General features: G+C 50.6%; 1 protein-coding gene across 1 annotated transcript in view; it reads right to left on the bottom strand.

Annotated features, from left to right (window-relative positions):
* FGFR1 (fibroblast growth factor receptor 1) overlaps positions 1-22,318 on the bottom strand; it is a 49,505-nt gene extending 27,187 nt beyond the window's left edge. The window contains exons 1-2 of the mRNA XM_068972094.1: positions 22,209-22,318; positions 13,774-13,952 (exon numbers count right to left, since the gene is read on the bottom strand). Of these exons, the coding sequence (XP_068828195.1) occupies positions 13,774-13,864 (91 nt within the window). The 5' untranslated portion in view covers positions 13,865-13,952; positions 22,209-22,318. The remainder of the gene's footprint in view (positions 1-13,773; positions 13,953-22,208) is intronic.
* Between the last annotated feature and the right edge of the window lie 373 nt (positions 22,319-22,691).

Genomic DNA, 22,691 nt, shown 5'->3' with positions numbered 1-22,691 from the left:
GGTCTTCCCTAGCGGTCCAGTGGTTAAGACTCTGTGCTTCCACTTAAGGAACGAAGATCCCACATGCCTAAGTAAGACACAAGGATGTAACATACAGCAAAGAGAATATAGTCAATATTAAAGAAAAGAAAAAGAAGAAGCATGTGACCAAAATGAAACAGGTAAGACGCAAGAATGTTAACGCACACAGCTTCCCCCCTGCCGATGGTTCAGCAGGTAAAGAATCTGCTTGCAATGCAGGAGACACAGGTTCGATCCCTCAGTCAGGAAGATCCCCTGGAGAAGGAAATGGCAACCCACTCCAGTATTCTTGCCTGCAGAATTCCATGGACAGAGGAGCTGGGCGGGCTACAGTCCATGGGGTGGCAAAGAGTTGGTCACTGAGTAACTAAGCACCATAAGCATGTAATATAAAGCACAGAAAACAGAGTCAATATTAAAAAAAAAAAAAATGAAAGAAAGGAACAGAAGAGGGGATTCCATTTTGGCCACAGAGTTATGGCCACCAGCAACTTCAATACATGTCTCTCTTCATCTTTTCCCTCTGGCCCGAGATGTTCCAGAAGAAATCTCAGAACTGAGGGTGTGGGGTAGCCCAGAGACTATGACTGAATAAGCTAGGAAGGTATTCTAGAAGAATTATCTCTCTATTTTTTTGATGCTCACTAGCTAGGCAAATAAATATAAACAAATGGACCGGTAGTCAGTAGGTAGTGGTGAAAGACTAACATTATAAAATAAATGCCTCTTCCAAGTGTACCTTTCAGGCATTGAGAGAGGCTTGAAGAGAGCAAATGACATGGACTGAAGTTTTGGATGCCAAAGGGAGAATTTTGTTCAGTAGGTTAGTCAAGGAACCTGACTCTTTAAAAGCTAATTCCTAAAACCAAAGGGAAACAAAACTTAATCCCCAAAGTAAACCCTGAAGTTGGATAATCAAGGGGCAGACATTTCCGAATGCAAAAGGTCTGATGATGGGAGAGCCGATGACATTCCAATGGCGGTGAGAACTGACTTGAAGCCCTAAGCAAAGCAGGAGGGCATTCCTGGAAAAGGGCTTCCTTCCCTCCAAACAGGCTTTCCGACAACTCTCTACTCCTCCGTCTTCCTCCCTCTGAAACCCTCCAGCATTCAGACTCAGCCCTCTTTACCCTCCTCACCTCCCACTACAGAGGTTAGAGTCATAGGCGCCTATATTAAATAGACCCAAGTCAACTCCAGATCCTCCATTTATTTTAGCTGTTTAACCTCAGGAGTGTTCATTTGACCTCTCCGAGTCAGTTTCCTAAACATCTACCTTGTAGACTTTTTGAAGTGAGTGAGAATTAAGAGATATCAGAGATTCTCAAAGTGTGATCCCCAGACCAGCAGCATCTACATCTTTGGGGAACTTGTTAGAACCACCTGGCAGGGGCCCTGTTGCAGGCTCCAGAGCTCTAGGGGTGGACTGAGGCATGGTTTTTTAACAAGTCCACTGGGTGATGTCCCTGCAGGGAAAATCTGAGAACCACTGCATTAGGTGACTCAATAAAGGGCTCAATATGGGGTAGCACTATCCCATTTGGCTGTACCATTTCATTGAAAAGGATTTCATTCCTATCTTCCCCATTTTTAAAACTGGAAATTGTTGGTATTTTCCCCTCTAGTTCCTTTTTTAAAAAAATTGGGAGTATGGATATTTTTTAACGGGGGGGTCCCCTAGATTTTGTTTTTCAGTATTAATTTATCTGACTGTGCCAGGTCTTAGTTGCTGCACTCAAGATCTTTGATCTTCCTTGCAGCATGTGGGATCTAGTTCCTTGACTAAGGATTGAACCTAGGCCCCCGGCATTGAGGGGAGCATGGAGTCTTAGCCACTGGACCGCCAGGAAAGTCCTAGCGGAGTATAGTAGATTTACAATGTTGTGTTAGTTTCTGTTGTACAGAAAAGTGAATCAGTTATATATATACACATGTAGTGGTAGTGATGTTAATCGCTCAGTTGTGTCCAATTCTTTGTGATCCCGTGGCTGGCCAGGCTCTTCTGTCCATGGAATTCTCCAGGCAAGAATACTGGAGTGGGTAGCCATTCCCTGCTCTAGGGCATCTTCTGACCCAGGGATTGAACCCGGGTTTCCCACATTGCAGGTAGATTCTTTACCGTCTGGTCAGGAAGCGCGCGCGCGCGCGCACACACACACACACACACACACACACACACACTTCTTTAGATTCTTTTCCCATATAGGTCATTACAGAGTATTGAGAAGAGTTCCCTGTGCTTTACAGAAGGTTCTTATCAGTTTCAAGTATCTTTTTTTAAAAAAGAAAATGGATGGTTACTTCCCTGTGCGTTTATGCGTGCATTCATTTATTCAAAAAGTATTAACTGAGTGCCTAATACGTATCAGACACTAAGGTGCTGGAGTAAACAAAAAATAGAGCAAAACCTCTGCCTTCCTGACATATGTGTGCACACATGTCACCGCCCACCAACACTGGCCAGCTTGTCCTTTCACTTTAGGGAAGAAGCCTTCTCCTGTGGCTTCAGATGTCCTCATAACCTAGGTTTTATGTCCTTATTTGAGGTTGTCTTTGGGTGACTCTTCTTCAGTGAGTCACTTACTATAATTTCCTACGTGGAGCCAGAGTGACACTGGCTGGGGCTGGGCCTGACCCATGGCAAGGCTGGGGCAGGGATGCCCTCTGCCCTGGGTGTCCAATTCAGAGGGGCCACCAAGACTTGCAGGCTTTTCCCCCAAAGGTCATACAGACAGTTACTGACAGAACTGAAACAGGAGCTTTCCTGGTGGTGTAGTGGTTAAGAATCCACTTGCCAATGCAGGGGACATGGGTTCGATCTCTGCCAGGAAGGTCCTGCATGCTAAGGAACAACTAAGCCCGTGTGCCATAACTATTGAAGCCCTTGAGCTCTAGAGCCCGTGTCTGCACAAGACAAGCCACTGCAATGAGAAGCCCTTGCATCGCAACTAGAGAGTAGCCCCTGCTCACTGCAACTAGAGAAAGCCCGAGGGTAGCAGGAAGACCCAGTGCAGCCAAAAATAAATAAAGTTTTAAAAAATGAAGTACTTAACATGGATGTGTATTTCCTATGTTTGGACTAATGAAAAATATAACTCTTAAGAAAAAAAAGAACTGGAAGAAAATATTTACCAAATAACTTACAGTAAATCTGTGTTCTATTCTTGGGACATACTTCAGACAGAATACTACAAATTAATATATATGCTGAATATCCTTTCAATTTAAGTATTTTGTGACTGATCCAAGTGCATTATAATATATATATATTTAAAAATATTACTTTGCTAAATATAAACACTAAGAAAAACAAGATTTTAAAACCCTATCACCTTGTGGATTTTTCTTTGCATTTCTTCATGTTTTAAATATAAAAAATATATATACACACACTGGTGGGGGCTTCCCACGTAGTACTGGTGGTAAAAAACTTTGCATATCAATGCAAGAGACATAAGAGACATGGGTTCAATCCCTGAGTCAGGAAGATTCCCTGGAGGAAGGCATAGCAACCCACTCCAGTACTCTGGCCTGGAGAATCCCCATGGACAGAGGAGCCTGGCAGGCTACAGTCCATGGGATTGCAAAGAGCCGGACATGACTGAAGCGACTTAGTGCACACACACACAAATACTGGAAGCCTCAAAAGGACACTAGAGCTCAGGCCTGCTGAGCCTTCTAGCCATGTTTATTTTCATCTATCAGACATTGTTGGACCATTTTAGAAGCAATCCAGGTGGTTTCTGTGTCCAGACAACACACTATATTCTAAACCAAGTTTGACCAACAAGGAAAACTCAGGTGTGTACTCTGACGCTTTTAGAGACCTCTAATCCCAGACCTTCGCCAAGTGGGAGGTCTCAGCTACACTGGGAAAGGCTGTTTTATTCTATTGATTATTCTAGGCTAGGAAACCACTTTGACTGGGGTGGCTCACAGACCTATGAGCAATGCACAGCCTCACAGTCAAGAGCAGAAGAATGTCCCACAAGAAAAGGCACAAGGCAAGCATCTGCAGCCTTACCCCAATCACACACATGTATGTACCACCCCAGAAAGGGAGGTGACGCCTACTTCCTGTGAGACAAAAGGGACCGAACTAGCAGCATTTAAATTGTAACACTGGTCTGCCTGAATTCTGGGGAGAAACCCAATTTGATAGAGAGACATAGTAAAGGCACTGGAAAAAATATTTACTGGAGTCAGACCTACCTGAGCCTGAATTCCACGTTCACCTCCCATCAGCTGTGTGTGTGTGTGTGTGTGTGTGTGTGTGTTAGCAGCTCAGTAGTGTCTGATTCTCTGAGACTGTGGAGTGTAGCCCAGCCAGGCTCTTCCATCCATGGGGTCCTCCATGCAAGAATACTGGAGTGGGCTGCTATTCCCTTTTCTAGGCCCATCAACTACATGACTTTAGATAAATTATTTAACTCCCTGAACCTCAGTTTCCTCATCTGATTATGGAAATAAAACCTATGGCCATGGGACTGGTGTAGAGGTAAAAATATGGAAAGGATGCAGAATGTGACAATGTAACAAACAGTATTTATTAGTTACAATTTTTAAAGATGTTACCTGGTTATCACCTTTCTGGGGCAGTTTGGTATTATGTAATCACGACTTATTGGAAAAGGTCAGTTTTCATTCCAATCCCGAAGAAAGGCAATGCCAAAGAATGCTCAAACTACCGCACAACTGCACTCATCTCACACGCTAGTAAAGTAATGCTCAAAATTCTCCAAGCCAGGCTTCAGCAATACGTGAACCGTGAACTTCCTGATGTTCAAGCTGGTTTTAGAAAAGGCAGAGGAGCCAGAGATCAAATTGCCAACATCCGCTGGATCATCAAGAAAGCAAGAGAGTTCCACAAAAACATCTATTTCTGCTTTATTGACTATGCCAAAGCCTTTGACTGTGTGGATCACAAGAAACTGGAAAATTCTGAAAGAGATGGGAATACCAGACCACCTGACCTGCCTCTTGAGAAACCTATATGCAGGTCAGGAAGCAACAGTTAGAACTGGACATGGAATAACAGACTGGTTCCAAATAGGAAAAGGAGTGCATCAAGGCTGTATATTGTCACCCTGCTTATTTAACTTATATGCAGAGTACATCATGAGGAACGCTGGGTTGGAAGAAGCACAAGCTGGAATCAAGATTGCCCGGAGAAATATTAATAACCTCAGATATGCAGATGACACCACACTTATGGCAGAAAGTGAAGAGGAACTAAAAAGCCTCTTGATGAAAGTGAAAGAGGAGAGTGAAAAAACTGGCTTAAAGCTCAACATTCAGAAAACAAAGATCATGGCATCTGGTCCCATCACTTCATGGCAAATAGATGGGGAAACAGTGGAAACAGTGTAAGACTTTATTTTTGGGGGCTTCAAAATCACTGCAGATGGTGATTGCAGCCATGAAATTAAAAGACGCTTACTCCTTGGAAGGAAAGTTATGACCAACCTAGATAGCATATTAAAAAGCAGAGATATTACCTTGCCAACAAAGGTACCTCTAGTCAAGGCTATGGTTTTTCCAGTGGTCATGTATGGATGTGAGAGTTGGACTGTGAAGAAAGCTGAGTGCCAAAGAATTGATGTTTTTGAACTGTGGTGTTGGAGAAGACTCACTGAGAGTCCCTTGGACTGCAAGGAGATCCAACCAGTCCATCCTAAAGGAGATCAGTCCTGGGTGTTCATTGGAAGGCATAGATGCTGAAGCTGAAACTCCAATACTTTGGCCACTTCATGCGAAGAGTTGACTCATTTGAAAGGACCCTGATGCTTGGAGGGATTGGGGGCAGGAGGAGAAGGGGACAACAGAGGATGAGGTGGCTGGATGGCATCACCAACTCAATGGTCGTGAGTTTGAGTGAACTCTGGGAGTTGGTGATGGACAGGGAGGCCTGGCATGCTGCGATTCACGGGGTCGCAAAGAGTTGGACACGACTGAGCAACTGAATGAACTGAATCATAACTTTTAGAATGTATCTAAAAGATTTTAGAATGTATCTAAAATCTTTGGATACATGAACCAATTTTACTTGTGAAAGTATGTTATTGCTTTCACAATGTTATTAAAGTATGTTAATGCTCAATAATGAGGACTGCATAAATAAATAAATCTTGTACATCTATACTTCTGTGTAGTTACTTGAGCATGATGAAAACATCTCTGCAAGGCAATAAGTACCTGCTTATGTTACAAACTAGTATATAATGTATAAATTACCTTTTGAAAAGTCATGTTGTATAAATGTAGAAAAAAACTAAACAAATAGATTTGTTGTTAACAGTGATTATTTTTGGATGGTGGGCATGTAAGTTTTTCTCTTTAGAAGCCTATATTTTCTAAATTTTCTATAATGAAATATTCCTTTTTTTTTATGTGGACCATTTTAAAAGCCTTTTTTGACTCTGTTACAATATTGAGTCTGTTTTATGTTTTGGTGTTTTGGCTGCATGGCATATGGGGTCTTAGCTCCACGACCAGGGATCAAACACCCACCCTCTGCGTTGGAAGGCAAAATCTTAACCACTGGACCACCAAGGAAGTCCCCCAAATATCCCTGGCTTAAAAGAGCAATAAAAACATTCTTTCTGATTGTACAGAACTTTGCTCTGGTGAAGGAAACAGCCATATATTAAATAATGTAAGGCAGAGGAAAGTCAGTGCTAGATCAAATGCTACACAAAAAGGAGAGGAAAAAAAAAATGATTTATTTGGAACCAGGGGAGGGCTTCAATCGGGAGATGGCCCTTAAGCTACACCTTAAGCTAAGAGTAGAAATGACAGAGTGAAAGCAGGAAAGGCTAGGGATGAACATTTCAGCTAAGGGACCAGGATAAACAATGGTTATAATTGCATGTGCATGCTGTATTAAACCGAGAAGGCAATGGCACCCCACTCCAGTACTCTTGCCTGGAGAATCCCGGGCATGGGAGAGCCTGGTGGGCTGCCATCTATGGGGTCACACAGAGTCGGACACGACTGAAGCGACTTAGCAGTAGCAGCTGTATTAAACAAAAAAAGAAGGAAGCCTTGTTTGGCCAGATGGATGGATGGATGGGAGAGAGGGAAGGAAGGAAGGTGGGTGGGTGGGAAGGAAGGAGGGAGGGATGGAGGGAAGGGAAGGAGAAAGGAAGAAAATGTGTCAGTAAACAAATGGCGAAGAAACCGTTAGCCAGAGGCTAGTTTTTAACCCTGGAGAACACAGAGGACGGGATAAAGGCTTAAGTTCAACTTTCGTTGTTGATCAAGTATGTGAAGCTTTAGCACTGACAGTTTTTAATCTCTTTCCCTGCCCAAACTCATGACCACTAATGTCAAGTCTTCACCGAACTCCTTGACCCTCTCACCCACTTGAGGCTCAACACGCCTACACATTAGGGCCGGGGAAACACAACCACATTCACGCCAACACTCACGTCCTTTTTTTATACAACCTGTCCCAGGAGGCTTGGCCATGACACAACACATGGGCTCAGGAAGGAGCACCGCGTTTCCAGCTCCACCCGGGCAATGGTTCTCAGTGCGTGGAACTAACTGGATACAGCCCATCCTGAGCTTTCCCGTTTGTAAAGAGAAAGCCTTTAAATGAAGGCGGGGGCACCTCGTTTGGCAAGGGGGTCAACGAGGGTCAGTGTGAACCGAGAACAGGACAGGGGGGCTCAGGGCAGGAGCCACGACCAGCCCGCTCTACTTGGCCATCACCAGCTGTGAGTCGGAGCAAGCCCTCAAGTTCAGGAGCAGCCCAAGTCCAGGCAGTTTCTCCTAAGAGGAAACAGTCTGGACCTTCCTCCTGGCCTTAAGAGCCCAGGTCGAGCAGTTGGCTTGCAGCTGAATCACTTGGGGGGTGGAGGTGGGGGAGAGGGTGGGCAGAGGGAAGGGAAGTGCATGGAGGCGCCTTTTCTCCAGGACAAACAGGGAGGCCTGGGCAGCTGAATCCGGGAGATCGGCAGTGCCAGAAGCAGCTGGACTTTCCCGGTCAGCAGGGAAACAGCTGTCCCGCTGCCAGACTTTCGGGAGGCAAGAGGCAAAGGTGGCGTCCACAGGGTGAGCTGGAGCCCCCAGAGGCCCCCGAGGACCAAGGCCCTGCGAAAACAGGGCGCAGCTGCCGGTCAGGCTCTCTGACCCTGGACCTCGCCCTCCCGGAGCACGACTCCCCAGAACCCACTCACTTCTCCCAAGGCCGTCCATCACCGCCCCAGACACGAGCCATCACTCATGGGCCAGGCCCTGTTGGCCCACCTCTCCAGGGGCATCCCTGGCCCTCTCTCTCCCTCTGGTCCCTGCCCACCCCCCTCGACTCCAGGGGGGCAGAGGTCACAGAAGCCAGGGGGGACAGCAGCCCAGCCTGCTTCTCAGTGTGGGCTCCCTCCCTTCTCCCCACCCCGGGCCAGGGCTCTGGACAGCCATTTGTTCTTCCCTGAGAAATTCCTCCTCCCTGGCTTCAGGGGGGAGCTGGCCGGCAGAGCCGGAGTGGAAAATCAGTGAAGCTAATGGTGCAGCAATGCAGGAGCCAGAGCCAAGAGCACGGCCCTGGGGTGGCTCTGCCCGTCGTGGTCAGGCAGACACGGGAGCCCTCCCCGCCTCCCTCACAGCCTCTCCCGACCCCCACCCTCCGCAAAGCCCTGCTCCAGAACACTTGCCCACGCACCCTTCTCGGGCTACAAGAGCCACCCCTCCTGGGCGGGGGACAGAGAAGATCATCTGGGGAAGCAGGGGTAGCCCGGCGCCCCGCAGATTCCCAGGTCCTGAGATCCTCCAGCCTTGTTCGCCAGTGGCTCACCCTGCATCACTGCCCTCTGCTCCACGGAATGCCACCCGCCTTCCAGCACTGGGGATAAGAAGCTTCCCTTCAACGCCCCCCACCCCATGTGAATCCGAAGCAAACAGGTTCTTTTTGCAAAACGATCTGATATGGGGGATGGGATGGGATAGCAACTGGACACACTGGCCCAGCGGACACCGGTCCTCTGGCCGTACCGATCAGCTGCAGCCAGTGGGGCCACGGCCTGTAGGAGGACAGCAGTGAGATGCCCTTTGGTACTGATCTGGGGCTGCCCCCTGCAGCCAGGTTGAAATGCATACCGCTTTGGGCCCAGGCGAGCTGGGGGAGCCCCTGGGGAGTTGCCTGGGGCGGCCAGAGCCTGGGACTGGACTTGAAGCTGGGGTGATGTCTCCAGCGCCACTCACTGCCTCCCCCACGGGCCCAGGTTTCTGCAGCACACAAAGACAAAGCCTCGCTTTGTGGCGCCCGGCTTCCAGGGGGCTTGCAGCCAGAAATGGAAACGTGCGGCTTTTCCATTAAGGGTAACCTCTCCCCCTTCAACCGGCCACCAGACTCCTTCAAATCTGGGTAGGTGGGAGGAGCTGTAAAACCCCAGCCATTAAATCGTTTATTAGTTGCAGGTTTCTGAGCATGTAGGCAAGTATTTTGAGACTCATGTTGTGCCCTCCACCATGGAGTCTGGGGGTTTTAGCCTAGGTTATTGCTTTGAAAAAAGGGAAGGACCCCCACCCCCAACTATGTGACAAGTGGTCTTGCAAGCAGTTTTGGACTCGTCCACTTGCTCTTCCCCAAGTCTTATTCTAAAAGAGAGAAAAATACACAGAAACAAGCCTCTTCAAGCTCAAAGTGTCTTTCAAGCCAGTGCTTATCTTTTTAAAGGGGCATTCTTACTCCTTGGCCCATGAGCCCACTTCGGTCTCCCCCTACCACTCCCCCACAAAGCCTGGTCTGAAACCAGCTCAGCCTCTTTAAGATCCCAAACCTTAAAGAAAAGGGAAAGGAGAGGGGGAGAAGGAGGGAGGCTGGTTTTCCTGGAACCCTTATTAAATCAACTTTCCAAGGACAGCCAGAAACTCCAGGCCCTCCCTACTCCCCGAGGAGCATTTGCAGACTGGGGGAGGGGCTCTCAAGACACACACACACACACTCACCACACTCACTCACAGCAAACCCTCTCTCTCTAAAGGGGAAATGCTCTCAGTCAGTGGGAGCAGGGTTTGGGGTAGTTTGTCTTAAACTTTTGGGCAAACCTTTTATATACAGTCCAGTCTTTTCTGAGGACAAGAGCGGCATTGTCATTCAATGACCAGCAGTAATACTTTACATTTATGAGATACCTTATAGTTTACAAAGCATGGAGAGAGATTTTCCCTTAGGGTTTCAGACAGTGGGGGCCGTGGTCTGACATCACCAAGCTCAGGATGGATAATCATGGGGAGGGGCTGACTCAACCAAGCAGGGACCCGATGCCCATCAAGACGAGTGGATTTCCTACTTCTGCATCCTAAGGCATTCCAAGTGTGGCCATGAAGCAAGCCCCTTACCCCCTGGTGCTTCCCCAGAAAAGGTACCCACAGCTCCTATGTACGGTTCATTGACTATGTCCAGCCAGGGTTCTGAGAGCTTTGCAGACATTCACATCTGATATTCACAAGGATCTCTGGAGGAGATGTTCATTACCAATAAATATTACAGAGAGGCGGAGATGGACAGCCAACAGGCAACAGCCGGTAAGAAACGGAGCCAAAATCAAAACCGGAGCAGTCCAGGGAAAACTTCATGCCCACAGTACATGAACACAACATACATGAATGTTCACAGCAGTTTTAGTAATAACAGCTTGAAGTGTGAACAACCCGATGGCCACCACCAAGTGAAGGGATACACATTCACCAGATAATTTCATTATGAGAAATTCTAAAGTAGGCAAAACTAACCTTCAGTGACACCAAGTAGATCTGCCATTGCCCGAGTCCAGTGGACTGCAAAGGGGGCACGAGACAAGGTTTGGAGAGGATGAAAACATTTCATGGCTTTTTAACTGAGGGGGTAGTTATGTGGGATAATACTGTATTTATTAAAACACACCGAGCTCTACACTTATGATCAGTGCATTTTACAGAATGTGAGTGATACCTCAGTTAAGCTGATTTTTTTAAACATGGCACTGTTCCTTCCTTCTTCACCGCCACATCACCTCCTAACAGGCCCCCCTCCCACCCCCTCCCTCCTGTTCAGGGGAGCGGGGACCTCGTCCTGACCAAGACTTCCAGCCTCTCCCCCCAGCTTCCTCTCCCAGTCTGGACACAGCCAGAAGCTTCAAGGACTCTTTCCCCCTGCCCTCCACTCCGTATGCTTAGACCCTTGGACATTCCTTTTCTGTTTACAGGAGCCCAGGCTCGAGATGCTTACTATTCAGTTTCTCTACATTTCATTCCCGGGCTGCAAAAGGTTTGCTAGAGAAAGTGGGAAAAAAAAAAAACAACTTTGGGGTTGACCGTAAACTCATATCCTCAAACCTAACCCACCCCTCTTCGTGGCTGCCCATTGCTGCAGCTGACCCCAACTCCTACCTGCTCCTCACAAACCTCCCATCCCGACCCACCTCCTTTACACTTGCCTTGTCTGTCTCTGAGGCCTCTCTGGTGGCTCAGACCGTAAAGCGTCTGCCTACAATGCTGGAGACCTGGGTTCGATCCCTGGGTTGGGAAGATCCCCTGGAGAAGGGAATGGCCTCCCACTCCAGGGTGGCCCTACTCTTGCCTGGAAAATCCCAGGGATGGAGGAGCCTGGAGGGCTACAGTTCATGGGGTTGCAGAGTTGGATACAGCTTCTCTTTCTCTATCTGTGTCTCTAGTCACCCAGAGTTGACATCCAACCTACTTAAGCCTATAGGTTTTATTTCTATAGTATCTCTGCTATTTTTCCTTCCTTTACAACCCCCCACCCTAGTTCACTCCCTTTCTCCAGCTAGACATGCAAAAACAACTGTTAAAGTAGCTCGCCTCTGGGGACTTCCCTGGTGGTTCACTGGTTAAGAATTTGCCTTTCAATGCAGGGGACATGGGTTCAATCCCGGGTTGAGGAACTCAGATCCCACAAGCCATGGAGCAACTAAGCCTGCCACAACTAGAAAGGCACCCGCATGCTGCAACTAAGACCCAATGCAGCAAAAAAAGAAAAAAAGTAACTCATTTCTCTGGCAACAGTGGTGGGAGCAGCCATAACTAATCCATGCTTTACCAGCATGTGCTTTATGTGGATTATCTCACTGCATCCTGTGTCACTCTCCCCATTTTAAAGATAAGCAAACTAAGGCTTAATGTGTTTGAGTCATTTGTCAAAGCACGTAATGCTGCTATTAAGCGGCGGAGCACGACTGGAACCTAGGTCCTTCTGACTTCTTCCTCCCATCCGTCCAAACTCAAATGCTTGAAAATCTGAAAGCTGGATCATGTCACTTTCTGCTCAAGATTTTTTTAAGACTCCCAGTGTCTACCCATTTAAGTACAGATTCCTCTGCAGGGCATTAAGGCTTCCATTCACTATCTTAGTCCAATTTTTCCAGGCATGATGTCCTCCAACTACCTATGCACCAGGTGAGTCCTTCTCCGAACGCCTTATACATCCTGCCCCAGCACCCCCTCATGCTGTTCCTCCTGGAACACCCGCATTTCCTTCTCACCCCCTGCCCATCCTTCTGGACCCTCTCAGAGGCTTTGCTGCCCCGCTTCCCTGGCATTCCCACTGCACTTTGTTGTAACTCTGCTGTGTGGTCTAAACACGGTTCACCTTGAATTTAGCTGCCTTTGTACTTGTCACCCTCTACCTGATGGTGAACTCCCTGTGGGTAGGATGGTCCCCCCTGCCCCACTCAGGGTCTCCAATATGTTCCAGGTCAGGCCCTGCCTTCAGTTCTGTCATTGAATGCAACAGGTACCTGCTTGCTCCAGATTCTAGAAGGCCCCCTTCACCCTTCTCCCTCCTTCTTCATCACCCTACAAGGGGATAAACACGCTCACTCTTCATCTGTCACTCACACAGGTCCTGCGAGTGAGACTGGTGGCCCTTGACATGCAGTCACCATGTCACACGCATGCCTGAGCCCTTCACCCAGTGCCTGCCAACCTCCTCTGCTTCTGTCATCAGCTGCTGAGTCATAAGCCACACTACCTCTTGGCAGCAGAAATGCCCAAATATTAGTTCTCAAAGACCTTCAAAAGCTGCCAGGTGTGCTGTACCTGTAATCTCCACGAGGTATTTTCACAAGTCCGGGAAAATGCCATCAGCGGTGGGGGCAAGTCTTTCCTGTTACTAAAAATCCCTCTGAATTCCCAATAAACTACAGGTCTCTACCAGCACCTTCATCCTGCAGTGCTCTTCAAAATCTCTTTGAAATCCCTCCAGCAGTTTATCCGAAGCAAACCTCTTACCAAGCCTCCCAACAGGGTTTGTGAGACATGGTCAAGACAGAACAGCAGGCACGTGGCCGTGATGGCCAACCCTCATAAAAGACACGTCTTGGGAACGATTTCTAGAAGCCAGAGGTCTGTATGAAGCTCCCACATCCCTCCACATCCTCTGAAGACCATCCAAGTTCTAAATCCAAGTTCACAGGTCACCACACCCCACCGCACCACCCAGCTCCCACTTTAGACACCATCCAGCTTGGGGAGCTGGCTCTTGGGTTCCAACCAGAAGCTCTTTTTTTTAAGGAGGAGAAAAGCACAAATCCACCCTGAGCATGTCATCTCTGGCAGACAGATGTCGTTGGCCTTCACAACCCAACCTCTGATGAAGCTGGCTGTGTTTACTGGCAGGCCCCAGCCAGCTCAGGGGTTTCTCCTATAGGCCCCCTGGGATGGAGCCTGCCTGGCTGAGCACAGCACGTCCGGCCTGGCCCACCCTGCTGCTGAGGGCTGTGTGCCCACGCTGGCCCTCTGCCTGCGCCTTACCTTGCTCCGGCAAGGTCGGGGCCGGCTTGGCAGTGCAGAGCGTGGCTGTGACCAGCACGGCCCAGAAGAGGAGACACTTCCGGCTCCACATCCCAGTTCTGCGGTTAGAGGTTGGTGACCAAGCTCCACACCTCCATGGAGACTCCGCCGTGGGCTTGATCCTCCTTTGCAAGCTGACTCTGGGGAGAAGAAAAAAAAAACAAAACCCGAAGTTAGAAGGGTCTGAATGGCGGGGTGGGGGGTCCACATCGCAAGGAGAAAAAAAAGAGGGAAACCTGTCACGCGGCCACCCTGCCCAGAAGGTGCCCGAAGCAATCTCTTACTGCTTCAGACACAAAGAAGGGAATTGTTGTCCTGCCCCAACGCTGAATTGGAGGTTAGAAGCCTTAATTAGACCAAGGAGGGCTTTAATTCACTCCAACAACTATTTACTGAGTGTGGAGTGTTTCCCATATTGGGAAGATTGTCAAGCTCCCCAAGGCATGAGCCCCATGATCCATTGTGCTGGGAAAGCGAACAGCCTCAGGAAAGTCTCCCAGAGGGTGCCCGGGGGTACGAATGTGACCTCTCCCAGGATAAGTCTTCACTTCCTCTAGGGCACACCAACCCTTCAGTGAGGGGTGAAGAGAGATGAGGAATCATGGAATAAGTCCCCAAACTGAGAGCCATGTGAGACGCTGCACCTCTCTGGACCTACACGGCGAGGAAGCTGAAATAAGCCATCTCCAGGGTGCGTTCTTTTTGTCTCCACAACTGGACCCATCATGGGGACCTTTGGGATTCCAGCAGCTTTCCCTCATGGAGACAACACAACTCTCACCAGCTCCTTAAACAATGCCTCCGAGTGGGGAGCTGTGAGATAGGGGGCCCAGTTCTCTCTGAGACCGAGAGGTGCCAGCAGTCGTCCAGCAGAAATGGATCCAGACGTGGGGAAAGGTCGTGCAGAAGAAGGTTTCTTGCAAGGCCTGACTCAAAGATGGCTCATGCCAACCCCGGTGAAAGGCACGGACTGCGGCCCTTTATCCTTCTCCTGTCTGAAAGTGTCAGTCACTCAGTCGCATCCGACTCTTTGTGACCCCATGGACTGTAGCCCGCCAGGCTCCTCTGTCCATGGGATTCTCCAGGCAAGAATACTGGAGTGGGTTGCCATTTCCTCCTCCAGGGAAATCTTCCTGACCCAGGGATCAAACTCAGGTCTTCCACATTGCAGGCAGATTCTTTACTGTGTGAGCCACCAAGGAAGTCCTTCTCGTGTCTAGAGCAGCAACATGTAAAACAGTCCTCCAGGGTCTTCAGGATAATGGCCTTTGCTGCTCAACCTTTCCTAAGTGATAACCCTTCTGCCCACCATTTGGGCTGCAAGGGGATGACCTTCTCAGTCTTCCAGGTGGCTTGTGTCCTAAATACTCCAGGGAACCATCCGAGTTATTCAGAGAATCCACTTCCCCGGAACATGTCCTCATGTGGTGCTTCAGCCTGGCCTCCCCGGAGCCAGACGGGGCCCCTTGTGAGTGAGTCAGTCCCGGCTGGCAGAAAAACCCCTGGATTCCTGGCCTCGTTCTCAAGTGCCTGCCAGCGCGGAAGATGCAGGCAGTGCCTGCGTCCCTCCCAAGGCTTTCCTGAAATGTTTTAATGATTTCAAATCAAACAAGAAGTAAACATTTCTGTTTTTCTGAATTTAGGAAAAGGACTAGACGAGACAGAATCGAGTAAGCATTTACTGTACCTAAAACCCGTGCCAAGTGTGGACTAGGTATGATTTTAAACTATAAAACTTCAGCTCTTCTTCACTATGAACTTCGGGGAGGGTGGGAATTATTATTGCCCTTTAAGCAATGGGGAAACTGAGACTCAAAGAGGTTAAGTGCCTTGCCCAGGGTGCAGTGGGGAGGTAAGAGCATGGGGTCTCCATCACCTGGGCTTCCGGAAGCCAGAGGGGATGATCAGGGACTTCCCTGGTGGTCCAGTGGCTAAGACTCCACACTCCCAATGCAGGGGACCTGGGTTCAATCCCCGGTCTGGGAACTAGATCCCATATGCTGCAATTAAGAATTTGTATGGGGACTTCCCTGGTGGTGTGGTGGTTAAGAATCTGCCTTCCAACGCAAGGGACCTGGGTTCGATCCCTGGTCAGGGAATTAAGATCCCACGTGCTGAAGAGCAAAGACGCCTGCGAGCTGCAACGAGCCACAGCTAAGATTCGACACAGATTAAAAAAAAAAAAAGAACTGCATGCTGCAACTAAGACCTGGCACAGCCAAAAAAAAATAAATACAAGTAAATATATATAAAAAAGTGGAATGATCAAAACTGGATGAAAGCTCATTTTCTCCAGAGGGTAACTCCCCGTGTCTCACAGAAACCATGTAGATAAGGACAGATCCCAGGTGACTCTGGCAATGGGAAAGGGTTTTCTTTTTTTTTTCCCCCAACAATTTATTCATTGATTTACTTTATATTTGGCTGTGCTGGGTCTCTGTTGCTGCACGCGGGCTTTCTCTAGTTGTAGCGAGTGGGGGCCACTCCCTAGGTGCAGTACGTGAGCTTCGCATTACAGTGGCCACTATTGTTGCAGAGCACAGCTCTGGGTGCACAGACTTCAGGAGTTGCAGCATGCGGGCTCGGTAGTGGCCCACGGGCTTAGTTGCTCCTCGACAAGCGAAACTTTGATTCTCAATTTCTTGGCTCAAGAGAAAGACCCTTGGAAGCAGCTCCTGAGTGTACCATCTCGGACACAGGACAGGCCTGATCCCCAGCAAGGGACAGAAGCGATGCTGGCCAGAGAATATGCCGAAACCACCTTCCACATCTCGTTACATCCCCAAGATACACCAAATGCATGCAGCGCAGTCACCAAGAAAGGTACACCTGACTAAGAACCTAAGTAAGTCCCCTAGGAACGGCCAGAGTCAGGAACGAATTTTTAGTATCCAAGGAGAAAGGGTGGTATCATCTTGAGATGATAAAGCTGGTTTTCAAAGGTAGCAGGGAGGCAGGTCACTCTGCCTGCCCCCCCCCTGCCCCCCGCCAACCCCCAAGAGCCTGCCCACCTCCTCACAGGTGGGGTCTGGCTACTGGCCGCCCTCTCTCGGCTCTGTGATCAACACATTTCAAACTAATCTGGCAGCTTCCCTGCAAAAGTCTCTTCCGTTCCTCCCCCTCTGGGCACTGAGTCCCCAGTTTGTAAAACAAAAGATGTTCAGAAAACCCAGCTCCCTGGGCAACCACTTCTGGAACCAGAAGGTAAGTTGGGTACACATCCCACTGCGGAAAACACAGCGACACAAACCACTAGTCCACACGCTGTCTGGAACCCTGGGGACTGTCCCGTCCCCCTTCACCTCACCTTCTTCCCATGCTACTAATTAAGGAATTCTTTAAGTCCCTTAGGGACAGTCTCCTTCCTCCACTGCTTGACAGATGTGACCTGTAGCCCTGCAGGTGCACACAGCAGCTGGCCCCATCAGCCTCTCTCTCCAGCAGTTTCATCTCCTGGGACTGGCAGCCCAGCTCTGGCTCTGGGTGCAGAGGTCCTCACTGGCGGGCAAGGAGGGGGAAAAAGAAGGAGGAGGGGCAGGGAGAGGACACGTAACATCTCGGTTTTCCCACTTGTCGTCAGAGGGAGCTGAAATATTATAGTTGCCTTGCCTACACCACAGGGGGTGACGAGCCTTAAACCCGCAGCGTGGGTGAAAGGACTTGCTCTCTCCTCTTGAAAACACTAATCAAATGTAAGGAATTATCTATAAACATTGTGCTTTGAGTCACTCCTTGATAGCACTCTCAGGGGACTTTGGTAATTGGCAACCGGACGACATGAACTTCCTGCCTTTGCAAAACCATTTCTCCCTCTCCAGTCTTTCCAAACCCCACACTCTAGACCTCGGGGTCCCGTTCCGTGTGGCCCCTCGTGGCTATGGAACCCTTGAAATGTGGCCAGTGCAAGTCGGAATGTGTTGGAAATCAAAAGTACATACTAGAACGTACAGTCTCTCAATGATTTTTTAAAAATACTGATTACATGTTCAAATGATAATGCTTCACATATACTGGGCTAAATCAGATATATTTTTGAGATCCAGGTGAATTAATGAAAATGCATTTCGCCTGTTCCCTTTTCAAACGTGTCCACTAGAAAACTCTGAGATCCCACACGGCCTGTGTTACACTACAGAGGACAGGACAGCTCTGGGTAACCTCCACGGCCTGCCAAGCGTTTCTTCTTTGCCCTTCCTCTATCTTTGGCAGGCCACGGTCTCTCATTCCTCTCTGATTCTCGGACCCCTGCCTCAAACTGCCACATCTTCCACAAGTCTTTTTGGGCCTTTTGAGGATCCTCTGAATTTCCAAAAACGTCCACCATAGGGTGGCAAGCTCCTATAGAGGAGGGTCTGCATTGGTTTACTCCTTGCTAATACCCTTAGCACCTGACACCTACACAGCCGATGCTGCTGCATTTGGTAACTGGATGAATAAATGAATGAAACAAAGAAGGGCCGATTGGAAAGAAACTGACAGAGCTGCGCTTGCAGAGAAGAGGTTGACAACGCCAGAGAAAATCGTCAGGCGCTCCCTGTTAGCCAGCCAAACTGGATTTCAAAGCATACCAACCCGGACATTTTCTAAACATCTTGATTCCTCAGACTTGAGGAAGTAATGCCAAAACTTTAATCCCTTTAGTTGGGAATAAGACTTTTTAACAGAAATGGTTGCTTTTCCCCAAAGTGAGCATTCCCTACTCCCGGCAGAGAGTGGCAGGGCAAATACTCCACAAACACCCGACAACACATCCGCAGCTCGGCTTGCGAAATGCGACTGGGTCCAACAGAAATGCTTATTTAAAAGTTTTGAGTCCTTGTAAAAAAAAAAAAAGTGCCCAGATGTCCCTGGGAGTGAGGTATGTAAGAAATGAGTAATAAGAAGAGAAACTCTAACTGTCCCACCGTAATCTAGGAAGCCTTGCCACTGAAGACAGGATGGCTTGTGGACCACCATACACTTGGAGGTGTTCACCCAGGTGAGGGCTGTTTTCTTGGAGCCTGAACGTGTCTCCTTGTAATTGCAAGTGGAATAGTGATGAGCAGGGAATTTCTCTCAGGAAGATGCAGCCTTAGGGGGAAAAGCAATTCTCTTAGTCCAGGTCTGCTTTTTAATCCTCTCTGGAAACCCCAGAATCTTCTCTGAAGCTCTGCATCTGGACTCCCAGCAAGTCCTGGGGTTGACTCAGACCTTTTACAAAGCTCCTGGGAAGCCAAATGCGAGACCTGTTTCCCAAGAGGAAATTAAAACTCCTCTCCAGTGAGGTGAGGCCTTTTCAGAGTTAAGATGTTTGAATCACTTACTCTGTAGCTCCTTCTCCTCCTGCAGCAACAGGCTGAAACCTTCCTAGGAAGCTCTTAACCACGGCCATTTTGATGAGAGAGATTAAAAAATGGAGGCCTGAAGAAAGTGTTCAGAGGCCACTAAAGGCCCAAGCTCACAGGAGCAAATCTCTTCTTTTAGGACTCATTTTTTTTTTTCAGGCCAAAACAAACAAAAAGCACTCCCCAAACACCCTCAAACAAACAAAAAGCAGACAACTAAAAGCCAAAGCAGTCCAGCCTGGTCTCCGTGGCTGGAGGCTACCTCCTCCATTCTCAACTCCATCCTCCTGGCCTCTGGAGTCCACAGGAACAAAGCTGGACCAGACCTAAGTCTGGAGATGTTCTGATCCTCTCCCCCAGGAGGGGTGGGGCCATAGCACCTTCCAGGCTCCTTCTCTGTGTCTTCTCCTGCTTTTGGCTTCACTTGCTATTCTAAGGGTGCCTAACGGAACTTTCTCACATCCTCCATGGCCAGGAGCCAAGGAAAAGAAGTAAGTACCCAAGGCTCTCTACTTGGGAGCCAAAGAAAACAGTGCCCACTCCGGCCCAAATCCCATTCGTGAAAATGCCTTCCCGACGCGCATTTCTACGGGCACCGTCAGAGCAGACAGCGTGCGGCGTGCACACTGTCCAAGTGGCTCTTCACCCGGATGACCCTCATTAAAAAGCTGACACTCCGCTGTGACTAAGAATAAATGCAACAGATATTTCAACGAGCTCCTCACCGGATTCAGTATGCAACCATCGCAGGCTGGAGCCGACACCCCCGGCAGCTTCCCAGTCCCCAAACACCTGGCATTCCTCGGGGTGGGGGGGGCTTGGCGGGGGGGCGGTCCACGGCAGCAGCCCGGGAGGACTTCCCAGCCATTTGGGGGCGGGGGCGGGGGCGGGGGAGGGGGCGGGGGCGGGGGAGGGGGTAGAATACGTAAACAAGTCATTAGGGAGGCAGGCCATCCTCCCTAAGGTCTCTGGGTCTCCCCCACCAACACCACCAAGGGCTTCCCCTGGGTCACTGGAAGGAAGGCTGATGACCCAGGCTTGGGGCGGGGGGGGGGGGGGGCGATAATTAACCAGACAGAGGCACGTCCCAAGGGGCCCTGCTACTTAGCCTTTAAACAAGCCTCAGGGAGGAAACGGGGAGCCCGGGCCAATAGTTGGGGGGTGGGGGGGGGAGGATGGGGAATGGCCACTTTCTGCCCCACAGTCTCAAGGCTAAGGTTGTATAATTTAGACTGTTTTCCAAAAAAAGCGCAGGGCCGGAGGTGCAGAGGATAGAGCGCCATCTGCGGAGGAAACAGTCACCTTAATTACCATGTCTAGAGAAAGTGCGATTTCATTACAGCCTCCGAACGACCGCCCAAAGGAGGAAACCAGAGAAGTGTTTTCAATTTGAAAGAGGCTGGAGAGGAGAGGGTGAGAGACCAACTCTCCCCACCCTCTCGCAACTTTGGAACCAGAAAGCCCTTTCCTGCCTTAAAGGGCAGAACCAAAAACCCTCAACAGGCCAACCCCTTTCAAACCTGCGGCCGGCGCGGACTTGGTAAAACGCCCCACGTTAGCCTCCGGGAGCGGCCGCCCAAAGAAAGAACTCCTTCAAAACACCGAAGGAGCCACAGCCCGGGCCCCCCTCCCACGCCCAAGCCGCTGCGCCCCGGGCTCGCTCCAGGGAGGGTGGAAAAGGGGACGCGTGACGCCACCGCCGGGCGGCCCGAGACCCGGCGGCGGGCTCCGGACAGAGTCAGACACTCCCGCCGCTCCGGCTCTAACTGAAAAGGGAGGAGGCTGCAATGCTCCGGTTCCAGAAACTTCTGTCAGGGCCAGCTCTGGGTCAGACCGGTGGCCAAAGAGGCCACCACTTATCAGAGGAGATATTGTCATCCCCTAAACCTCCTCTCGCCGGCGATGCCTCTTTCCCGCACGAGCCAGAAAGCGCCAGCACAGCCTAAGTACCCTGGCATCCAGGGTAACTTCGTCTCTCCCCCAGTCCCAGCGCTTCGTCCCCAAGTCTTAAGAAAAAATCGTAAAGAGCGAGGTGGTGAGGACAAGTTACAGGATCCCCGTTTCGATCCGGGGGAGGGGGCGGGGAGGAACAGGGACATTCAAGCGGCTGCGGTGTACCCGGGTGGGGTGAAACGGAACCAGATGCGGCGGCTACATCTGGAAAATGGGGCAGGGGGGGAGTATTGGTGGGGAGGTGGTGGGGAGACACGGCGGAAACTTTGAACAGGGCCAAAGCCTCTGGGTCCAGACAAGAGATGCAGGTTTCACCGCTCCCCAAGCCCTCCACTCCCCAACCAGAGGCATCTGACTGCTTTCATAGGATCTGGGTTAAATGATTCCATTCTACAACGTCAATAAATTCCTCTGCAAACGAAGGTTCCAGCCCCTCTCTTCTCCTCACCCCAAACATAGCGGGAAAGGGGAGCGGGAAGGGGGCAGAGGGTTCTGGGCCCGCGAAGCAACAAGCACCGGTGCCGAGCGAACCGCACCGGACAAAACCCTCATCCCTTCCCCCACCTCCTCGAACCAGATAGGAACTGACCAATCCCCTCCCCCAGACCCCGTAATGGGGCTTAACCTCACCCGCTGGGCGCCCTCGCCTTCCCCAAACTTCCGACCCTTTCAGAGAGGGACTAAGTCGGAGATCAGCGCCTCTCGAAAAAGGGAATTCCTTTCTCGCTCTTCGCTGAAGCAGCTTCAGCCATTTGGTGACGACACCCCCCTTTAAAACCGACTGGAAGAGAAGCGAACCGACCCCTCCACTTCCTTCCCCCTTCAGGCCCCCAACCGCCCACCCGCCTGCGGCAGTGACCCCAGACTTTCCCGGAGATGGAAAAGGACTTAGGAGGACCCCGGATTTTTTTTTTCTTTTTTTTTTTTTTTAGCGTTCCACCCAAAGCTACCTGCTGGATCGCGGAGACTCCCCATGAGTGGACTAAAAGGAGATGGTGTGGAACGCAACACACACACACACACCCCACCGCGCTGCCCGCCCCCGCCTGCCTCCCCAGGCCCAGGAAACCCAGGACCGCCGCCGCCTCGGCCCCGGGCCCTGTCCCTCCCCGGACTCACCGCGGAGCCGCCGCCGCCTCGCCAGCTCCCCAGCGCGAGTTGGCGGAAAAGTTGGGCGGCGGGACGGGCGCGGGGAGGGGGCGCAGAAGGCGACGCGAGCGGAGGGAAGGGAGGGGAGACAAAAGGGGGGCGCTGGGAGCTGGGCAGGGAGCCGGGGGTGGAGAGGGGCGGGTAACGAGCGGAGGGAGGCGCCGGACCCGACTGCGCTGCGGCGGGGAGAGCGCGCGGCCGGGAGGCTCCGGCGCCGGGGGCCCGCCCGGGACGCGGAGCCCGCCCCGGATCCGGGGGCGCCGCAGCTCTTACCTCACTCGGCGCTGCGGTTCCGCCTCTGGAGAGTCCGCCGTGGCTCGTGCGGGCGGGCGGGCGTCCGCGTCTCTGGCTCCGGCCCGCCGCCCCCGGGCTCCGCTCGGGTCCTGGCGGGGCCGCAAGAGCCCCCGCGGCCGGCGCTCGACTCCCGGTGGCGCTCGGGGCTCGGCGCCTCCA

The sequence above is a fragment of the Capricornis sumatraensis genome, chromosome 4, assembly GCF_032405125.1.
Source record: "Capricornis sumatraensis isolate serow.1 chromosome 4, serow.2, whole genome shotgun sequence".
Classification (NCBI taxonomy): Eukaryota; Metazoa; Chordata; class Mammalia; order Artiodactyla; family Bovidae; genus Capricornis; species Capricornis sumatraensis.
The sequence above is the reverse complement of the archived record's forward strand: the minus strand, read 5'-3'. Positions and strand labels throughout refer to the sequence as shown.